This window comes from Musca autumnalis, unplaced genomic scaffold (genome assembly GCF_047663935.1).
Source record: "Musca autumnalis isolate F117 unplaced genomic scaffold, ASM4766393v1 scaffold_1, whole genome shotgun sequence".
NCBI lineage: Eukaryota > Metazoa > Arthropoda > Insecta > Diptera > Muscidae > Musca > Musca autumnalis.
Genome location: NW_027411644.1, coordinates 74,909,994 through 74,933,493, shown reverse-complemented (window position 1 = coordinate 74,933,493; position 23,500 = coordinate 74,909,994). Strand labels below are relative to the sequence as shown.

The window sequence follows — 23,500 nt, the reverse complement described above, 5'->3', positions numbered from 1 at the left end:
CGGAATTTGATGTAGAAATAAATTTACCAAATTATATTCAAATCGGTTCAGATTTGGATATAGCTCTCACATACATATATTTTCGGCAGATTTCCTTATTTTATGTACCAAACATGCTATTTATGTCCAATTTTGATGAAATTTGGAATATATGGCGGAACTTGGTCTGGAAATATACGTGCCAAATTATATCAAAATCGGATCAGATGTGGATATAGCTCCCATACTAGGGTGGGGCGATTTGTGTGGAAGGAAAAAAACCTTAATGAGCCCTTCGCGTTTCTGATTCCTGGGATTGAACTGAGTAAAAAAGTCCACTGGACCATATATCTACCGTGAGAATCGAGCCTCCCGATTTTGACTTTAAGTTTTTTATTGACGTTTTTTGGATGTTTTGGCATATAACAGCCAAATCATTGAGATTTTCTATCCAACACAAAGACAAACATTGTAGCCAAGACAGTAATTGAAAACTCTCTAATACAACGCAAAAGCATTGGAACGCTCCTTCAGGCAGTTTTGGCCTTAAGAATGTGCAAACTTTTTGGAAAATGTCGATAAATGACATTGTGCTACAAAATTTGACCCGAAAAATATTCAAGTGTTCTGATGCAAAATTATATCGTGTTGGGATCCATGGACAACGGCAATGCCTTTATTTCGTTTGGGTCACTTCGTTTTATTTTTTTATAACGGTAAAAGTAGTGAAAATCTGGGTTTCTTACATTTTCAAATTTATACGGGCATATCTTATTTTTTCCACAACGGATTTCTTTTGATCCTTCTTCCTTTTAAAGGGGTGAATAATGTATTTTGAATAAGCTATTATTGTTTTAAATCGGTTAACAAATGGCTAAGTTATAGTGGTTTATGTCTGAAAAACCCCACAAAAAAACCTATAAAGGAATTTCTCATAATTTTCAAAAATATAATGTTTTTTTGTTTTGTTCAATATTTATTTTGAAAATTATGAGAAATTCCTTTATAGGTTTTTTGTGGGGTTTTTCAGACATAAACCACTATAACTTAGCCATTTGTTAACCGATTTAAAACAATAATAACTTATTCAAAATACATTATTCACCCCTTTAAAAGGAAGAAGGATCAAAAGAAATCCGTTGTGGAAAAACTAAGATATGCCCGTTTAAATTTGAGAATGTAAGAAACCCAGATTTTCAATACTTTTACCGTTATAAAAAAATAAAACGAAGTGACCCAAACTAAATAAAGGCATTGCCGTTGTCCATGGATCCCAACACGATATAATTTTGCATCAGAACACTTGAATATTTTTCGGGTCAAATTTTGTAGCACAATGTCATTTATCGACATTTCCGAAAAGTTTGCACATTCTTAAGGCCAAAACTGCCTGAAGGAGCGTTCCAATGCTTTTGCGATGTATTAGAGAGTTTTCAATTACTGTCTTGGCTACAATGTTTGTCTTTGTGTTGGATCAAAAATCTCAATGGTTTGGCTGTTATATGCCAAAATATCCAAAAAACGTCAATAAAAAACTTAAAGTCAAAATCGGGAGGCTCGATTTTCACGGTAGATATATGGTCCAGTGGACTTTTTTGCTCAGTTCCATCCCAGGAATCAGAAACGCGAAGGGCTCATTAAGGTTTTCAAATCGCCCCTGCCTATCCCATACACATATATTTTCGGCCGACTTTCTTATTTTATGCACCAAACACGCTATATATGTCCAATTTCGCTGAAATTTTGAATTTCTCACGAAATTTGTTCTAGAAATAAATGTGCCATATTATATTGAGATTGGTTCAGATTTGGATATAGCTCCCATACACATATATTTTCGGCCGATTTCCTTATTTTGTGCACCAAACACGCTATATATGTCCAATTTCGTTGAAATTTGGAGGGTCTGACGGAATTTGTTCTGGAAATAAACGTGCTAAATTATATAGAGATCGGTTCAGATTTGAATATAGGTCCCATATATATTTTCGCCGATTTCCTGTGTTTTATGCACCAAGCACGCTATATATGTCCAATTTCGCTGAAATTTGAAATTTGTAACGGAATTTGGTCTAGACATAAATGTGCCGAATTATATCGAAATCGGTTCAGATTTGGATATACCTCTGCATTTGATGCACCAAACACGCTATATATGTCCAATTTCGCTGAAATTTGAAATGTATAACGGAATTTGGTCTAGACATAAATGTGCCGAATTATATCGAAAACGGTTCAGATTTGGATATAGCTCCAATATATATTTTCGGCCGATTTTCCACATTTTATGCACCAAACACGCTGTGTATGTTCAATTTTGCTGAAATTTGGAGGGTCTGACGGAATTTGTTCCAGAAATAAATGTGCTAACTTATATAGAGATCGGTTCAGATTTGAATATAGCTCCCATATATATTTTCGGCCGATTTCCTGTATTTTATGCACCAAGCACGCTATATATGTCCAATTCCGCTGAAATATGGAATTTGTTACAGAACTTGGTCTAGAAATAAATGTGCCAAATTATATCGAAATCGGTTCAGATTTGGATATAGCTCCTGTATATATTTTTGGCCGATTCCCTGTATTTTATGAACCAAACTCGCTATTTATGTCCAATTTCGGTGCAATTTGAAATGCGTAACGGGATTTTGTCTAGACATAAATGTGCCAAATCTTATCGAAATCCGTTCAGATTTGGATATTGCTCCTATCTATATTTTAGGCCGATTTTCTGTATTTGATGCTCTAAACACGCTATATATGTCCAATGTCGCTGAAATTTGGGATGTCTGACGGACTTTGTTCCAAATATAAATGTGCCAAATTATGTCGAGACCGGTTCAGATTTGGACACACTACAAATGTCCAATTTCACTGAAATTTGGAAAGCGTGACGCAATTCGTTCTAGAAATAAATGGGACAAATTATACCGAAATCGGTTCAGATTAGAATATAGCTCCCATATATATTTTCGGCTGATTTTCTGTATTTTATGCACAAAATGTGAATGTGAGACGGGATTTGGTCTAAAAATAAATTTGACAAATTATATCGAGAGCGGTTTATATAGGAATATAGCTACACATATATATATTTTAGATCGATTTCATGTTTTTGTTACGTATGTTTAATTTCAATGAAATTTTGAAGACTTAGCAGTCAGTAAAAGTCACCATTATTTACGGAAGCACTTATAGTCGGGAATAAATTGACCAAGGCTACAGCTATTAAGTATCATGTCTTTGAGAGACTTCTTAAGATTTATGTTTTATTATGATATATATTAGCAATACTTATAGGCGGAAAGGCTTTCGGAGGAGTGTTACGTCCTGAAACATACAAAAATACCATAGTAGCTCAATAACAACCCTGAATAGGTATATAACGCCTTCATATCTCCTATATTTATTCGTTAAAATAAATTCCATTGTCTTTTATCGTATTCGGGGCAGCGCACCGGGTTCAAAATCCAACCTTGTTCGTCCTTGAAAAAAATTTTCTTCAAAATTTCATTCTGAATTGAAACATCTTAATTTAAATACATTCGGTCCACCCGGCGTATAATTAATACTAATTAAAAATTCCTCACGTTTCCGGGTGCGTATGATTTTCATGGTTTGTTACGAATTTTATACGCATTTTTAATTTAAAATAAATTTTCGTAATGCCAAACAAACAAAAGTTAAAATAAGAAGAAAGAAATACTTAAATAAACTTTTTTCTCGAAGAATTTCTAAAAACAAAAAAGGAACAACTTTTCTTTACCAAGTTAAGAAAATTTCAACACATTTCGGCTGTAGAGATAATGCAATTAACACGGCACTTATGTGGATGGTGGTGGGTGAAGAAGACAAAAGTAAACAGCATTTTTTGTTGCCATTTATTACCACTTGGTGTCATATTCACTGACACATTAAATACTTTTGAATTGTTTATTATGTGAAAAAGAGTGTGCACACGCGACGATGCTTAGTGTGTGTTTGGCTTAACCTTGCCATATACACACACGTATGTATTTATGTGACATTAACAGAATTCTAGCATAGCATATTTCATACGAGATGTTGTTGCTGTTGGAAACATATTTACAATGTTTTATTAAGGCTCAACTCTTTGTTAATACGCAAAGAGGTGGAAAAAAGGAGGAAGGGGGTCGGGACGGATCTAATGTTTTGTTTATACATACATAGACTTGTGTTAACGACATTCATGATATGTACAGAGTTGTTTGCTACTTTTTGTTTTTTTTTTTTTTTGTAAAAAAATGTCTGTTTTGTCTGCAAATAATTGTTATAGCGGCTGTTGTCCGGGTGAATGTTGCCAGAGGAAATTATTTATTTTTATAATAAAAGGATGTGAAAACAACAAGAACAGCATAAGCAAAAATATAAACCTTGACATTGTCATTGACACCAAGGAAAAGAGTTTTTTTTTTTGTTTTTATGCACAATGTGTAAAACATAAATGTGTGAATGACAAGCAGACATCACAATACCATGGGTGATTTATGATAAATTCTGTGAATTTTTTTATGGAAGTTGTTCTTTATTTAAATGTTTCCTAAGCATAATAAAAATTTTAAATCCTCATAAAAATATTTTTTTTCTCGTTTTAAGTTAGTAACCAAACATCTGCGAAGACATAGAAGTAAAAAACAAACAAATTTTAACCGCAGCTACACCGAGTATATTTTGCAAAAAGTGGCTAAGCGACCCCATACTGCAATATATGTATAAAAATCCAATTGGACAATTAATACGCTGAGGCTACACGTAATTTGCAATAATGCCAGAACTGAAAATTTCTCTGTCATGATAGAGACAATTTGTAGGATGGGAGCAAACTGTGGTTCTCTACAAAAACCCCACTATATATTAGGGAGTAGGCCGGTTACCTAGCAGAAAGACTATTGCAATTTGCATCAGGGTAACGTCAGTGGCTCTTTTTTCATATGCAGGCTACTTTGCCGGTATACGAGGGGCACTAAAAAACCTTTTGGAACCTTTTATGGAAAGTTTTACAGTTTTTAGCCTAAATGTACTCAGGACAGTTGGACATACGACGATGTGTTGTGTTGCTTACAGTGACTTGAAAAATCACTTTGCAAAAAAATTGAATTTACTTGTGAAAATTTTCGTTCTGGATAATTACGACATGGATAATTACAGCAAGAGTGCATCAATCAAATTAAATCTGTGTATGTTGATAAAGCGCCATCGTATATCACTATGAAAAACTTGTTTAATAAATTCAATCGTGGCCGACACTCGCAAGAAAAGGAAGGTCGTGCGGGCCGCCCAAAATCGGCCGTTGTGCCAGAAAACAATTAAGCCGTGCGTGAACGGATAAACAAGATCGCTATGTCATATACCGTGAGATAGAGGCATCCTTGGATTTCTTGTACAAACTAAGATTTGATATTGCATGAACACCTGGATTTTTCTCGCTGGATCTAGCAAAATTTGTGTAAAAATATTGTGCATAAAAACGCATAAGATATGTAGGGCGGTTAATTCTGAGTGTTACACTACAATTTGTTTGCTTGAAGTCTCCTGAGAAATTCGAAAAACGAACAAGGGAAATCGAATCGTTCTGCATCATGACAATGCGAGCTCTCACACATCGATTCAAACCAGCGCCTGTTTGACCGGACAAGACGTGGAATTGATGGATCTTGCGTCGTACAGGCCTGACTGGGGATCCAATGACTTCATCTGGTTGCAGCACATCAAGAAAAAGAGTGTTAGTCAACGATTTTCGTCGTTCAAAGACCATGTTTTGGAGATGTCTCAATCAAGACGCTGAAAACAACCCTACATATGGTCGCATGTCAAACTGTCCTAAGTACGCTTAGGATAAAAAATGTCAAACTTTTCAAAAAAAAAAGTGTCAAATGACGTCTGTCGACACTGCGTGTTTGCATAGACCAGAAGGTTTTTAGCGCCCCTCGTATGCCCTTCAGGAATTAAAATATGGACCAACATTAAATTTTTATATCTTTCATACCAAAGTAGTCGTCCATTTCACGCGCTTTGATTTTGACCTTGAAGATGTGATTTGGTGGATTGTATGTGTTCAGAATTAGTTCTTTAAGACAAGTTCTACAACGTTGCCTCCGAGAGCAAATTAAAATTTTTAGCGGTTTAGAAAATATGAGCCAGGCAAAATGATCTCTTTTGACAACAATGCCTCAAACCTTTGGGGGTCCATAACCGCGAAAGTGGAAGTGGTGGGAAAATCGCCGGGACACGTGTCTTTTTATACCCTCAGCATTTATGCTACCGAGGGTATATACACTTTCATACGGGCAAAATGTGCCTCGTCCAAATAATGGTTTTATACCCCAAGTATGTTTGGACGAAATGTGTTTCAGACAATTTGGAGTCGATTTAGCAATGTCCTTCCGTCTGCCTGTCTGGCAGGCTGGTGCGCACGATAACTCTCGAACAGACGAGCCGATTTTTCCAAAGTTTGGCTTTCGTAATATTTTGTCCAAACTTATTTTAAGTTCGAAGACGGGCCATATCTGTTCACTCCTTCAGGTACCTCCCCCACAAAAATTCGAAAATGTTCGGAAAATTTGGCGTACGATAACTCTTGAAGGCAGTAACCTATTTGGTCCATACTTTGCATATCGTGAAATGTCTACCACACAATATTTCGGATAAGTTCAGTTTAGGGCCTGCTCTCGAATCGCTTTGGTTTTTGTTGCAAAAGCTTGTGTTCACTGCCCCCCATACGAAGATACAAGTTTCATCAGGGGCAAGTCCATAATTCCTGAGAAAATAGCCTGAAGTATGCAAAAAACCCTATCACACCCTATGCAGTGGTTGGAGCGCAAGAAAAATCTCGACCGGATCTGCCGCTTCGGTCCAAAATTTGGCCTTCGTAATAGTTTATCCAAACTTAGTTTAAATTCGAAGATAAGCCATATCGGTCCACTCCTTCAGGTACCTCCCCACAAAAGTTCAAAAATATTTGGAAAAATTGTGCGCGCGATAACTCTTGATGGGAGTGACCGATTTAGTCCATACTTAACACATCCTAATATGTCTACAAGATAAAGATCAGGTTCGAATATGGACTCTATTTGTCTACTCCTTCAGGTACCTCCCACAAAAATTTTGTATAAGTTTACTTTAAGACCTGCTCTCGAATCACTTCGATTTTTATTGAAACAATTTGTATACGCTGCTTCCATTACGACGGTAAAAGCATTTTCAGGGGCAAGTAACTACTTCTTGAGAAAAACCCTTATGGCGCCAAATGTAGTGACTGTAGAGCACTATAACTCTCGAACTGATCAACCGATTCCAAAAGTTATACGATGACCCACTGAAATGACTAGCGGGCGCGACATCTATCGAAAAGATATAACTTTCAAAATGAAATCCACTTCCATAATGGACTATGTCGGCCCAATCCTTTAAGTACCTCCTCCGCAACACTTTTGAATTTAAATCCTAATCCACATTTTTTCGGCAAGTTGAAATGTCCAAGAAGGGTCACAAAATTCTGAAAGGGACTTAAAACATTCGATCTATCCGTAGAAAAAAGTTTCATTTCACATAGGCTGAAGGTATATCTCTGTCGGCAAAGCCGACTGACACTTCCTTACTTGTTATTTTTGGCATTCTATGGTGCTGCGGTGTCAGAATATGGTTTGTTCGTATTTTTTTTGTAATTTAATTCGTGTCGCATATTGACATAGAATAAAATGTTTTGTTTCCTTCGAAGAAATTCATGAAAATATTAGAATATTGAAACTTCGGGATGTGTTGCACTACATGAAGGACATTTACATATATTTTTAAAAAAAAATTACAGGATGTTTTTAAATGATTTTTTATGATTTAATTTTTAAAGGACATTTGTGATGTCCTTGTTATCCTGGAATGCAATAGTTTATAATTATTATATAAAGCCTATACTCTCCCCTTTAATATGACACCAACACCAGCATCGTAAATAACTACAAGTATTTAAAATATTTTTTGAAAAATGTTGACCTTTGAAATTTGATTGTTCTCGAAAAGTCAAAACGATGAGAAAACGGGAAATTAAAAATGTCATTTTACTCTATTTTGCCTATAGTTTAAAACGTATATAGTTCTGCTCAAGTGTAAAAAAATTTTTTGAAAATTGTCGAACGGTGTTATCTTATCATTATTTCAATTTGCAAGCTCCTTTTTTGTCATATACTCTTACATTATTTAAAATTTTGAGGCGATCGGAAAATTATTGTGACCTACAGAGCTGCTAAAAAATTAGATAAAATTATGTTTTTGGTCCATTTCACCCGCTAAAAATTTCACGATTATCACCAACAACAATAGGTGTCTATTCTGGTCTGAACCCGACATTCATGTAAAATTTCGTGACGATCGGTGTAACGGGACAATATGATCACGTACATAACACAACAACTACTACCAAAATACACCTTACAGTCATGGGTAAACAGCGCTTTGACAACACCCCATACCCTATCATACATACATTGTCTCTACCTGACACTAGTGGTATAACAGGCCACACACTGGTAAATTAAAACTCCAGTATATTTTTGCAACCATCGTAGTGAGTGCTTAGGGCGAATAATTCGCATTCACTTTATGCCTCGAGTCACTCATATATTTCAGAGTTGGTTGCTGATGGGGAGCTGGCTACTGTAGGGAGTTAGCTACACGGGTTGAAACAAAAGGTTGTTCTAAATCTGCCAACGTACACCTTGGGGTTACCGAGTTGGGAATACTTTTTGGAAGCTACCCATTAAATTGTGGTAGCTAATAAATTGCACTGGACCTTCGGGTTTTTCAGTTCTACAGGGCCTTCGGGTCATCTGTTCCATTCGGCACTGGACCTTCGGGGTTTTCAGTTCTACAGGGCCTTCGGGTCATCTGTTCCATTCGGCTATGGACCTTCGGGTTTTTTCAGTTCTAATAGTAGTACACTGTAGAAACTAGACCGAAGTCCTAGTCTAACACCCGAGTGACGAATTTATCGCGTCAATATCCGAACGCCGTACATATCGTCTTCCCGAACACCGATACCCGAGCATCAACACCCGAAGCCGTGTTCCCGAGCATCAACAGCCGAACGCCAAACCGATCGTGTTACCGATCATCAACAGCTGAACATATCGTCTTCCCGATCATCAGCAGCCGAACACCAAATGCATCGTCTTCTCGATCATCTGCAGCCGAACACCAAATACATCGTCTTCCCGATCATCTGCCTGAATTCATCGTCTTCCCGATCATTTGCAGCCGAACACCGAATTCATCGTCTCCCGATCATCTGTATCCGAAAACCGAATACATCGTCTTCCCGATCATCTACAGCCGAACACCTCATTACTAGTATTCCCGATCATTCACAACCGAACACAAACAACACCGTTTCCCCCGAAGAAGAACCCGACAATCCAACACGAGCTCCTCAGCTGCCAAACCCCAGCAAGTCTGCTAATACTTACGCCAAATATTATTCCAAATATATACTCATTGAATTCATTCTTATCGCATTTAAACACAAGTAAATTGTAAATAAGTATTCAATCAATAAATCCCCGATTTAGCCCCCAGGAAAGGGAGAATAGTAGTGTTTTCATTTCGTAAGGCTTAGTGGGTCTTTAGGGAGACCCTGGGCGCGACTGAAGTTACCCCAGCCGACGAGAAAACCACGCCATATCGGTCAATAATTGCGGCCTGGAGTTTAATTACAATTTATACTGGACAGACGGACGGACACACATCTCAAAATCGCTTTATCTCGTTGAGATATGAAGATTGGTATACAACATTGGAGGTCTCCGACGAATATTTCGCGGTGTTACATGAATTTTTTTCAAAACAAACTTGTAATACCCTTTCCACATAGTGGTGTAGGGTATAATTATATATAAAAACAAATACACGGAAAGAGAGAGAACACATAACAAAAACCCAAGGTTGTATATGTTGGTGTGTAAATAAATAAAAAAACAAAATTTCCAAAAACTTACTGCACAAGGAGGGAAATTCATCAGAGCCGCCATCGCGATGCCAATGTATCGGTACAATCCTTTTATTGTCGCAGTGCCATCTATTGTGTATGAATTTGCCGTTTCTGGAACAAAATTGTTCAACAACACAAGTGGAGCCTAAAAAAGAGAAAGAAAGACAGACAACAAATGAGTTTGTGTTAGAAAACGGAAATATAAATTTAATAATAAAATGCCTGCAATAAAAAATATGCTTATAACTTGAGTATGCAAATGTAAACCCACAAAAAATACGCAAGGTCTGGTTGCTGGCCTGCCTAACTGGCTGTCTGTCTGTTGTCTCTGGTAGTTTGTCTGCCATTATCAAAATTTCATGGGCCAGAATTTATGTTTATGAGGTAGGTTTTTGTATTTTGTTATTATTTTACTTTAAGTATGTTGGTTTGGCCAGTTAGAAGGCAGACAGACGAGTTGAGAAACATGGTAATTTTGTTTCATAGTTAATTAACTTTAAGAGGCCACATAATGACCCTCCTCCCAACTAGACGCCTCACAAACTTGCCTTTAACAATCGAGGGAGGGAGAAAGTATGATGTATTTCGTGGCAGAGGGTTAGATTACTTATAAAGGTCATGTTTGTGTATAACAAACTTATATTTGCACCACCCCCTGTGGGATGCCTAGATTTTTTAATTTGATATTTTTTTTTTCAAATAATAATTTTTGTAATTTTTTATGACTTCCATCTTTTCTTCGGTGATGTGCTTGTGCCTGCCTTCTTGTTTTTCACAAGATTCATGAAATTTATAGCCTGTCATCTTTTTGAAGAATGCGTAACATAAAGCTTAAATGAAGTTGCTTTTAAATGAGAATTAACCAAGATATGCGCCCATCAACTAAAATGCTGAGATCTTATCCATAAAGTGTAAGGCAAATCGCCCTCGGAGGATTATAATTAACGCAAATAAATGGTGGATTATAACGAAAAAAAGAATTTGCTATCTGAAATGAATGGAAGTTACAAGTAATAAGAAAATGATGACAAGAAAATCTTGGCCCATATTTTAAATTTAAAGGTAAGACAAGGATTCGGCAACAATAAAGAGAGAGAAGGAAACAACAAGGAATCTTCGGGAGCTGCGAAAGCGTGCATTTTTTACCAATATTATTTATAATGTTAAATTTATTACGATTTTTCTGCAATCGAGCATTTTTAAAGAATTTTTTATACATGTCTACAACACCGGTAGATTTTTGAAGATATTTTTTATAATCGTCGATTTTCAATAATCGTGAATGTTTCAAATAATTTGTTCAATACTCGTAGATATTTTAAATATTTTTTATAGGTGGCAGGTCACAAAAATCCCTAAACATAGTTGATTTTTTAGATACTTTGTTTAATAAATAATAATCCACTATTATTAAACATATTTAAAAATTTACCGATATAGAAACAAGTAAGAAAAGTCTATAGTCGGACGGAGCCGACCATGGGATACCCTATACCACTATCCCTGGACAATCGCTCTCCACGGAACTTCTTTTCAATGATTGTGAAACTTTAATTATCAAATATCAAAAAGTTATCTAGCATGACAAAGACATTTTTGTAGCAGGAAAGGAAAATTTAGTTCACACAAACTAAAATGTAATGAAACCCACTTATGTAGTACTACAACTTCCGTTGTTTAACCGCTACGTTATTGAAATGTTTACCAATTTCACACAAAAGTTTCAGTCCATTTAACCCGCTAAGTATTATCTGATATTCACGTTGGTTTTTACGCTTCTTCTTCATCATAAACTGAAACTTTGTTTAAAATTTTGCGGGTTATTATTTTGACCTACAGAGCCGCTACAAAATTGATTAAAATGTTGTTTTTGGTCCATTCCATTCCCTGGACATTTCACGATCATCAGCAAAAACTAATCATTTCCATTCTGGCCCGAACTCAACCTCTTTAAAAAATTCGTTACAATCGGTCCATAATTGCGGCCTTAAGCTTGTTTACAATATTTAATGGACGGACACACATCGCTAAATCGCTTTATCTCGTCGAGATATGCATTTTGGCATACCAAATAAGGGGTCTCGGATGAATATTTCGTGGTGTTACATAAACTTTTGGAGAGACAATATGCAGCATGGGATAAAAATGTGGTTCTCTACACAGAACCCATTATATATTAGGCAGTAGGCCCGTTATCTAGCAAACATTTTATTGCAATTTACATCAGAGGAAAGGTCAGTAGTTTTTTCCCATATGTAGGCTTTGCGAAATATATATGTCCTCAAGGAATTAAAATATCGACCAAAAATAAAATTTTTATATTTTTCATACAAAAGTAATGGTCCATTTCACCCGCTAAAGAATATCAGATCACCATTCAAAACTGTTGGCATCTTTTTCGACCTATACTCTTACCCGGTGCAAAATTTAGGGACTATTGATGTATAATTGCGACTTCTAGCGAGTTTATTATTACACTACAAACAAATAACGGAATATATTAGGCAGTAACTCTGTTATCTGATCATGCACACCAACATCTGATCATGCACACCAACATAAAGGTCAAGCGTTCCACTTTCAAGTATATCTCACTTGTCCGGAATGTCACTTTCAGGAATTAAGATATAAGCTGTATATTACAAATTTTCACAAAAAAGTTTTGGTCTATTTAACCCTCTAAGTATTATCCGATCGCCATCTCAAATTGCAAGCATCTCCTTTGTTATATACTCTTACCTTATTTAACATTACGAGTTGATCGGACTATTATTGAGACCTACAGAGCCGCTAGAAAATTGGATAAAAATTATGTTTTTGGTTCATTTCACCCGCTAAATATTTCACGATCATCACCAATAAGAATAGGGATCTATTCTGATCTGAACCCGACCTCCATACAAAATTTCGTGACGATCGGCCCATAATGGAGCCTGGAGCGTGTTTACAATTTATAATGGACAGACGGACGGACGGACACACATCTTAAAATCGCTTTATCTCGTCGAGAAATGAAGATTGGTATACCACATTTGGGGTCTCCGACGAATATTTCGCGGTGTTACATGAATTTTTACCAAAACAAACTTATAATACCCTTTTCCACATTGTGGTATAGGGTATAAAAATGGAAAAGTGAGATATACGCCAACCATCAATAGGCTTCTTTCTCTGTGAGACCCCCATCAACCCCAAAAATTTCGTGAGGATCCGATCAAAATTTCGACCTGTAGTGTGATTGCACAAAAAAGGGAAAAAGGGATGCATTACCGACTATTGCAAATGTGATATTTTCTACTTTTATTAGTTTCTGCTTTCGATTTACCCCATGTAGAAGCGGAGATATTGGCTTTGAAATAAAATGTTGAATTTTTCTCCAAATAAGTTTTTTGCCCTGAATATTATCCGAGCATCACCAAAATCAATATACTTCATCCCCTGCTGGACCTTCATCAACACCCAAATTTGGTGACGATCGGATTAAATTTGCGACCTGTAGCTTGATTACAATTTTTAGATGGACAGACGGACACACATAGTCAGATCGACTCGGCTCGTCGAGACATTCATTTTGGTATATATATGTATGGGTCTACGACCATTATTTCGATGCGTTACAATTTTGTTGGCCAAAACCAACTTATAATACCCTCCCCACATAGTGGTGTAGGGTATAACAAGTGAAAAAGTATCAGTCGGCTTTGGCGACAGATATACTCAGCCTGTGTAAATTGAAAAACTTTTTTTCCAAAAAAACTTATGTATTTAGGGGGTTTCAAAATTTTGGGCGTATGAGCCGACAAAAATGTTGATTAGGATTAAAGTTCGAAAGTTTTGCGCAGGGTTTCGGAGTCGAGGTATTTTTGGCTCGACTCCGACTCCGACTCCAGGCCAGTTTTTTTCACGACTCCGGCTCCGACTCCGACTCCGAGTCGACTCCGAGGGCAAATTTCTATACCACTAAAAATTAATAAAATGTGAACAAATGTTTAACTTTTTCCTCTATTTGGGCCCATATAGGCTAATCTGTTAGTTTTTCCTAACATATTCTTTAGAATGTTCATTAATACTCAACTACAGAACATAAATATGAAGTAACGTTCATATTTATGTTATTTCTACCGAATCTTATATTAAAAAATAGCAACAAAATACAACTTAGAATTTTTTGCCAGTTTTACCTTTACCGTGCCAAATTTCAAAATATGTGAAAATTAAGGGCAATACAAATCAATAAAATGCATGCCGTCAAAATTATAAGCAATTCATGACATGGTTTTAAAATGGATGCAAGCCAAAATTTTACAGTGCTTTTAGAGCCTTAATGATGACCCCCAGTTGAAAAGCCATTTCTCGTAAAACTAACGAAACTTCTTTGGTAGATTTTTTCTTCATTCGAAAGAGTATAACTTGATATGCTTTCTGAATTTTTTGTTGAAAAATATATTCGAAGTTTTTTGACAAATCGCAGTCTACGAAAACCTGTGGTGCCAACTCTAGCTCGAAAACTGATAAACCGATTATCATATATTTTGTGGGCTTATCAAGGGCATACTAATCTAGTCCCATATTGATCAATTTTGTAACAAGTTTTAGATTTTACTGAAATGGTGGACAGAAAAAGTCAAAATTTAAATGTTTGGTTTAAAAAACTGACGTTTTGATCATAAAGCGGGTAAAAACATTTGAAAAATAAACCCAATCGACGAGTTTCTAGATGTTGATGTCCTTACTAGATTTTTATGGAATCACCTAACTGAACTACGATCCAACCAAGTTTAGTCCTACTGGTAAAAAATAAAATTCATACTGAAATAAAACCTAGAAATAGTCTATTATCCAACGCTTCCTTTTATTTTCTTGAGTTAACGTCATACGCAGTCAATTCATTTGTTTACAAAATCAAAGTAAACATAATTAGCTTTGATTAAGCTTGGCTAGAGAACCAATGCATTTGAGACAACCAAAAGTGCGGCTCCACCTCTTCCCCGCTGGACACCTTAAACCTCCCGTTCACATAATCATACAGAAATACTTAAACATACGTATTTTTTGAGAAAGGAAGATTTTTGTAGAATTTTTTCATGTAGAAAATCCCGTCTTGTTTTTCGTTTTCAGTTCAAGAACAAAACGGACATGGAAGGAACTGAGATATAAGATCAAAATTCAAAAGATTCCTCATTCTATTTAACTGAAACATGTCATATCAAAATTATGAAACAATATCGCCAAACAAAGCTATAAAGCATTTTTTCAGGCGTTGGCGTGGAGGCCAATCAAGAAAATTATTACGTCATAACTCAGAAATATCAGCTATGGGACCTTTGGGTTACTTAATATACTCAATATTGGCTTTCATTCCTAAAAGGGATTTTTCATCTCTAGACTGTGACTTCCATTTGGTGTCACAGTGTAATCAGTAGGATATCCGAGGATACCACAATGTCTTTCGACGGGTCCAACAGGTCCTTTAATAGAAAACAAGGATGATTTCTCAGAAAATACAAGATGAAAAAAACAGTAGACCTTTGTGAGAAGACCAGTAGGTCTTCTGACAAAAGACTTGTAGGACTTATATAGATGACGTCAAATGTTTAATTATAACCCGATTATTATAGAACTTTATTTTTGCTTGCAACAAATTAAAGGATCAATTGGACCAAAAAATATTTTCCACATGAATTTTGTAATCAAAATAGAGTTGAAAAAGTCTAGACTTCAAAGAATATTAAATATCCTGTAAATACTGTTCGCTTATATGTTTTCTTATAGATTTCTTTTCTAATAAATAATGTTTTTTGAAAAAAAAATTGTGCCGAATTTAGTGTTATATTTCTATAGTGTAGAAAAAATTGCCCGGAGTCGGAGTCGAATTATTTTTTTCGACTCAGACTCCGACTCCGAATCCAGCAAAATTGCTCGACTCCGACTCGTAGACTCCGACTCCGAAACCCTGGTTTTGCGGAGGAGGTACTTTAAGGAATGGACCGACATAGACCATAGGTTGGCACAGGGGTTTTTACACCCTTCGGGATGCTTTCTCAAGAATTATGGACTTGCCCCTGAAAAAACTTTTACCATCGTAATTGAGGCAGCGAATGTAAGTTGCTTCAACAAAAATCAAAGCGATTCGATAGCAGGTCTTAAAGTGAACTTATCCGAAATTTTGTGTGGGAGGTACCGGATGGAGTGGACAAATATAGTCCATATTCGAACCTGTTCTATATCTTTTACATATATTAGGACGTGTAAAGTATGGACCAAATCGGGCATTCCCTTCAAGAGTCAATTTTTCCGAATATTTTTTAACTTTTGTGGGGGAGGTACCTGAAGAAGTGGAGCGATATGGCTTATCTTCGAACTTAAGCTAAGTTTGGACACAATATTACCAAGTCCAAATTTTGGACGCAAGCGCCATATCTCCAACCACTACACATGGTGTCATAGCGGTTTTTTCAACTATCAGGCTATTTTCTCAGGAAGTATGGACTTGCCCCTGATGAAACTTGTATCTTCGTATGGGTGATAGTGAATACAAGTTGCTACAACAAAAACCAAGGCGATTTGAGAGCAGGTCCTAAACTGAACTTTCACGAAATTTTGTGTGGGAGGTACCCGAAGGAGTGGATTGATTGAGTCCATATTGAAACCTTATATAAATCTGGTACACACTTCACGATAGGCAAAGAATGGACCAAATTGGACTCTTCGCTTTTCTGATTCTTATGATTGTACGGAGTGAAAAAGTCCACTAAACCATATGTCTACGGTAAAAATCGAGCCTCCCGATTTTGAAGTTTGTTATCCACGTTTTTGGGATATTTTGACATATAACAGCAAAAGTTCCTCCCGGAAAGTTTGGCCTTGAGGATAAAATACTTCAATTCATAGTCGGGAGGCTCGAATTTCACCGTAGAACTCTTTTTCTCAGCACAATCCCAGGAATCAGAAACGCGAAGCGTCCAATAAGGTGTATTTCCTACCATACGAATTGTCCCGGCCTAATCAGTATGCTTCGTCGACAAACATACATATGTAATCAGCCTGTGACAGTACAAAATACATTAACAGAAATTGTGGACATAAGTGTCCTTTGAACATATCCCCAATTTTGAAAATAAATTGCATTTACGTAGGTGACGAATGAAGTTTCCAGTGTACATTTTATAGGGTTATAAACAGTGGGCATAATTATTCTACTCCACTGACAAGGTACGAGGTAGTCTATAAGAACTGCCTTTAGAGCGTCTATAAAGACTCCTTATAGGGCAAAATTATTATTAAAAATTATTATTATTAGACTAAAAATTTTTGAATTTCAATTTGTTATTATCTCTTAATATTTAATAAAAATATATGAAAGAATTTTATTAATTAATAATATTTTTAATATTTTAAATAAAAGACATTTTTATAAAATATTAAAATATAATAATAAATACGCGCTTTATGGTCTGCTGGTGTTTGTAAAATGTTTTTAACAAATATTTTAAAAAATACATAAAAAGATATTTCTATTAAAAAAAATATTTCAAAAATCCATTGCCTGGCTTTTGAAACCATTTTTCAAATTAAAAAGAAATTAATATATTTATAAAAAAATATTTAAAAAACTATTAAAAAAATGTTTTATTTGTAAAGCAAGTAAGCTTAATCACAGATTTGTTGTTTTCAAACTTTAAAAACAACAAGTTATTAAAGTGGATGTAGTTAAAATTGATTTACTTTAGGAAAAGGCAGAGAAGACTAGATTCGTCCAACGCCACTTGGAATCATCAGTTCTCTTTGTTATTTGTATTGAAACAAAGAACTCTTCCATTCGCCGGGATGAAATCATGATATTGGTAGCGATCAGTAAAATTTTGCAACACTGTCAGTTCGTTTTGAAAAACATTACTCTCTGTAATAGAGAGTAATAATGAAGTTTAGCCACTTGGGGACTATTCCAGACTTAAGCAATCACATGAGATTGAATCTTCAAACAATAAATAAGACAAACAAAAAACAGCGGATGACACGCGCAGGGGAATTTTAAACATAATTCCATCAACAATCATTCACAGGCAACTGTGTTGATGGTATTTCAACTTATAGAATTCGATGAATTCTTAGTTGACATGTGCTGGTATGTTGCAATATATTTTGTTTTGGTGGTTTTTGGGAAACCCGAAAAGTGAAAGTCATTCTCATTAACTTGAGAATACTCACTCGATACTTAAAGAGTTCGGTTTTCACTAAAAAAATCATCATTTCAAAAACTTAAAAGCTAAATGATAATTCCCTATCGATTAGTAAAATTTTGAAAAAAAAAAACAGAACTCTCTGCCATAGAGAGTAATAATGAAGATAAGCCATTGGGGGAATACTCCTGACTTAAGCAATCAATGAGATTGAATCTTCAAACAATAAGAAAACAAACATTAAAAAAGTTATTAAAACAACAACTTTTTTATAAAAATAAAATAAAACATATTTGAAGTACATATTTTTAAAATAAAAAATATTTTTAGAAAATATTTAAAAAACAACATATTTTAAAAATCCACAATTTATTTTTATATTTAAAAAATATTATTAACAAAATAATATAAAATTTTTTATAAATTATTACAATAAATATCAAAATATTTTTAAAAATGAAGAACATATTTTTAGAAAATAATATTTTTTTAAACCCACACATTGTTTTTTATATAAACAATATTATTAAAAAAATATATATTTATTATTTTTTATAAATTACTAGATGGCTGGAGGTAAATATTTTTAAAAATACATTAAAAAAATTAATTAAAAAAATAAAATATTTAAAAAATTAATATTACAAAATTCTTTTTAAAAATATTTTTTTAAATACAAAAACAGGTTTTAGAAAATATTTAAAAAAATATCTTTAGAAAATATTAAAATATATAAAGCTTTTTTAATTTTTTTAAAATCCACAATTGTTTTTTTTATATAAAAGTATAATATACAAAGAATATTTAATATATTTGTTATAAATTATTGCAGAACAATGTTTTCAAAAACTTCACTCTTTATGGTCTGCTGGTGGTTAATATTAGAAAAACATTTAGGAATTAAACAAGTGAGCCAAGGCTATAGTCGGGGCCGACTATGTGATACCCTACACCACTACCCCTGTGCAAAAGCTTTTGACTGGTAAAATATAAAATATTAAAATTGGGATAGCTTAGCGCCTTTGCTCTGAACATCTTCATCTCTGTGAGACCCTCATCAACCTCCAAAATTTCGTGAGGATCCGATCAAAATTCCGACCTGTAGTGTGATTGCACAAAAAATGGAAAAGGGATGCATTACCGACTATTGCGATATCTCTGTTGATTGACAACCTACTTCACATCGTTGTAAAGGTGATATTTTCTACTTTCCTTGCCAGATTTTGCTTTCGATATACCTCTTACAGAAGAGAGATATTCGCTTTGAAATAAAACGTTGGCCTTTTCTCCAAATAAGATTTTTTTTAACATTCCGACCCCTGAATACTATCCGTCTATTACCAAAAGCAATAGGTTTTTCCTATGTGGGATCCCTATTAATCCCAAAATTTCGTGACGATCCTATCAAAATTGCGACGTGTGGCGTGATTACAAAAAAATTAAAAAACGGGATGTATTACCGACTATTGCGATATCTCCGTTATTTGGCCACCTACGCCAACCTGCTTTACATCATCGTTAAGATGGGATTTTCTACTTTCATAGTCAGGCTTTGCTTTTGGAAGGTCCCCAACCAAAGCTGTGATATTTGTCATTATTAGTAAAATCGCAAACATGAAAAGTTGCTTTTTATTAGCGGCTATTGTGATATCGTTGTTGTTTAAATACCTTTTGATATACCCCTTATAGTAGCGGAGATATTCGCTTTGAAATAAAACGTTGACTTTTTCACCAAATAAGTTTTTTGCCCTTTCCGACCACTAAATATTATCCGACCATCACCAAAATCAATAAGCTTCTTCCTCTGTAGGACCCCCAATAACCCCCAAAATTTCGTGACGATCCGATCAAAATTGCGACCTGTAGCGTGATTACAAACAAAAACTGAAAAAATGGGATGAATTACCGACTACTGCGATATCTCCGTTATTTGGCCACTTACGCCAAACTACTTTGCATCATTGTAAAGATGGGATTTTCTTCTTTCATAGTCAAACTTCGTTTTTGGAAAGTCGCCAACCAAAGCTGTGATATTCGTCATTATAACTAAAATCGCAAAAATTAAAAGTTGGGTTTAATTTGCGGCTATTGCGATATTTTAGTTGTTTGACCACATACGACAACCTCCTTTACATCGTTAGAAAGGTGATATTTTCTACATTCGTTAACAGGTTTTGCTTTTGGTATGCCCCTTATGGATGCTGAGATATTTGCTTTAAAAAAAAACGTTGACTTTTTCTCCAAATAAGTTTTTTGCCCATTCCGACCCCTAAATATTATCGGACCATCACCAAAATCAATAGGCTTCTTCTCCTCCGGGACCCTCATCAAAACCCAAAATTTGGTGACGATCCGATCAAAATTGGGATCCGATCAGCTCGTCGAGACGATCATTTTGGTATATGTATGTAAGATGGGACTACGACCATTATTTCGATGCGTTACAAACTTTTTGGGCAAAACCAAGTTATAATACCCTCCCCACATTTTGGTGTAGGGTATAACAATAAAAAAATTTATGTTAAAAAATGTTTTAAAAAATAGGGTCCTAATTGTGAAACCTGGCACCGTCGAAATGTTGTCTATTGCTGTAGTATGCAATACCAACAAATTATGTGGTTTTCGCTGAGAATCAACGAACGCATAGCAGTGGGAAAGATTTGGTTTTGTTTGCAAGTGAAGTTGCTCGAGTTTAGGTAGTACCAAACAAAATTCACGATCAGAGTGTTTCTTTGCACACGTATCTATTTGAGCGGGCTATTGACACTGTATATAAAAAGTTTCTTGTTGAAAAACAAGAAACATGGAACTGATGAAGGTCTGTGGCGAGATCTGAAACTATAGTCTTCCCTGCCTTACCCCTTGGTAAACATCGCCAATTTTTCCCACTAATAAATATTACAACAACGACTATGGGATTAAAAAATTAAAAAAAAACATTTTTTTAAAATAAAAAACAATTGAAAGATATTAAAAAATATATTTTTAGAAAATATTAAAAAAAAATATTTTTTAAAAATGCACAATTTTTGATTGCTTGAGTGGAGTATTCCCCCATTGCACAGTGGATCCACTTGTATGGAGAAAGTGGCCAAAAATATTTAGAGTGTAAAAATCAAGCCAATGCGCCGATTACAGATTTGTGCTGCTACGAAGAGTGTTTTAAGAAACCACGAGCGTAACATTTTCCCCCATGTCCCTTCTGGAGGGGGTCTATGGTAAGAATTGTTTTATGCTGTAAATACAAAATGACATGAACAAAGGTCCCGATTATCTTATGATGCAAAAATAGGCTTGGGGAATCAAAACAATCTCCAAAACAACATAAAATCCAACCAATTCAGCGGATTAAAAAAGTCAAAACTTTTGTCTGAAAATTGGTAAAATTTTTAATATAGATCTTATAGCGTTCTTCCTGGAAGGCACGTACAGACAACGTTAGACAAATTTGGAAGAAGATTTCTTCATCTTGTCACTGATGCCAATTATGTTAATGTACGTGGTCAGATAACAGAGTTACACGCTAATATATCCATAGAAACCCTATTCTAGGGCAGCTTTAGTTAGCGATCCACCATTTATAGTCTGGCACAAGATGGCACCTGTTTTTAACACTGAATAATCCTAAACCCATGACCTACTTTGGAAACTTATTCCCGAGGTGGGCACTGGTGGGCATCATGACTAAAACTTTAGGTCAAATTTAAATATATGATCGAATTGGCTTTACAAAATACACTAAGAAAATGCGCAGCTAACTAGAACTCCACAACACGCTAAAACACTATTTTTGTAATGAAAATTAAGCTATTACCCCCTCCTTCAAAATACACTGTAATATTTTGCTATATGTATTATTTTCGCGATATTTTGAATATATTTACTTGCACTTAAAATATAGGTTGTACTCACAACAAAAAATATTAGTCAAATGTTCCGACTTTTGAAGCTATTCTTAAGAAGATCGCGTTCGAATGAAACAAAATCTAATATATTTTTAACAAGTAAGAAAAGCGTTAAGTTCGGTCAGGCCGAACTTTTTATACCCTCCACCACAAATTTCAGCCATTTCGGTGGATTAATGTGGCCACAACCTTCAAAATACCGAAATTCGGAAGGTACCGTTCTATGGGGGCTATATGATGGCGTGGACCTATACCTACAATTTTCTGGGGGAAAGTTTTATACGCCTAAAGAAGACTAAATACCAAATTTCAGCCATCTCGGTGTGATAATGAGACTAAAACGTTCAAAATATCGAAAATCGGGAGATATTGTATTATGGGGGCTATATCAACACGTGGACCTATATAAACATTTTATGGTAGAAGTGTTTCTTAGCCTCTGGAAACACAAAATACAAAGTTACAACCGATTCTTTGGTCAAATGGGTCAAATACATTCAAAATATATTAAAATGACGCCTTATATGCCTTATATGGGGGCTATACCAAAACGTGGACCTATATAACCCAACTTTGGTAGGAATGTTTTCTGACCTCTGAAGACACAAAATACTAAATTACAACCAATTCTGTGGTCAAATGGTTATAATACATTCAAAATATATTAAAATGACGCGTACTTTCTATGGCACCTTATATGGGGGCTATACCAAAACCTGGACCTATATAACCCAACTTTGGTTGGAATATTTTTTGGCCTCTGAAGACACAAAGTACCAAATTACAATCAATTCGGTGGTAAAATGGGCCAAATATCTTAAAAATTCCTTAAAACGACGACGCGTCACGCGTCATTTTGTATGGGGGCTATACGAAAGCGTGGACCTACATAGCCCGTTTTCAATACCAAAAGTCTTACGTAAATATAACATATTTTCCCAAATTTTCATCAACCTACGTCAATCCGTTAGGACGCTAGAGTGATTTCCACAGACGGACAGACGGACGGACATGGCCATATCGATGTAGAATTGCACGCTGATCAAGAATATATATACTTTGTGGGGTCTACAATGATTATTTCGAGTAGTTACAAACGTAGTGACAAACTTAATATACCCCCATCCTATGGTGGAGGGTATAAAAAGGTCCATGTCATAGCTGTCAGAGTTGCCAGATGTTATTCCAAAATTTTTAATTCATTTTTTTATTTTTGGCCAATGGGTGGATCCACTGTGCATTGGCTCAACTTCATTTATTACCCTCTATTTCAGAGAGTAATGTTTTTCAAAACGAACTGACAGTGTTGCAAAATTTTACTGATCGCTACCAATATCATGATTTCATCCCGGGGCACTATAGGTAATTTGCCCAGTTTTTGAGGCAAAAAGTCGATTTTGCAACTTTTAATAATACTAATTTTTTAGTTGGCA

At 35.2% G+C, this 23,500-nt stretch overlaps 1 protein-coding gene across 1 annotated transcript in view; it reads right to left on the bottom strand.

The window, feature by feature from the left end:
* The window catches only part of LOC141390184 (uncharacterized), a 526,207-nt gene that overhangs the window by 187,940 nt on the left and 314,767 nt on the right, over positions 1–23,500 (bottom strand). The window contains exon 3 of the mRNA XM_073962943.1: positions 9,990–10,127. Within this exon, the coding sequence (XP_073819044.1) occupies positions 9,990–10,127 (138 nt within the window). The remainder of the gene's footprint in view (positions 1–9,989; positions 10,128–23,500) is intronic.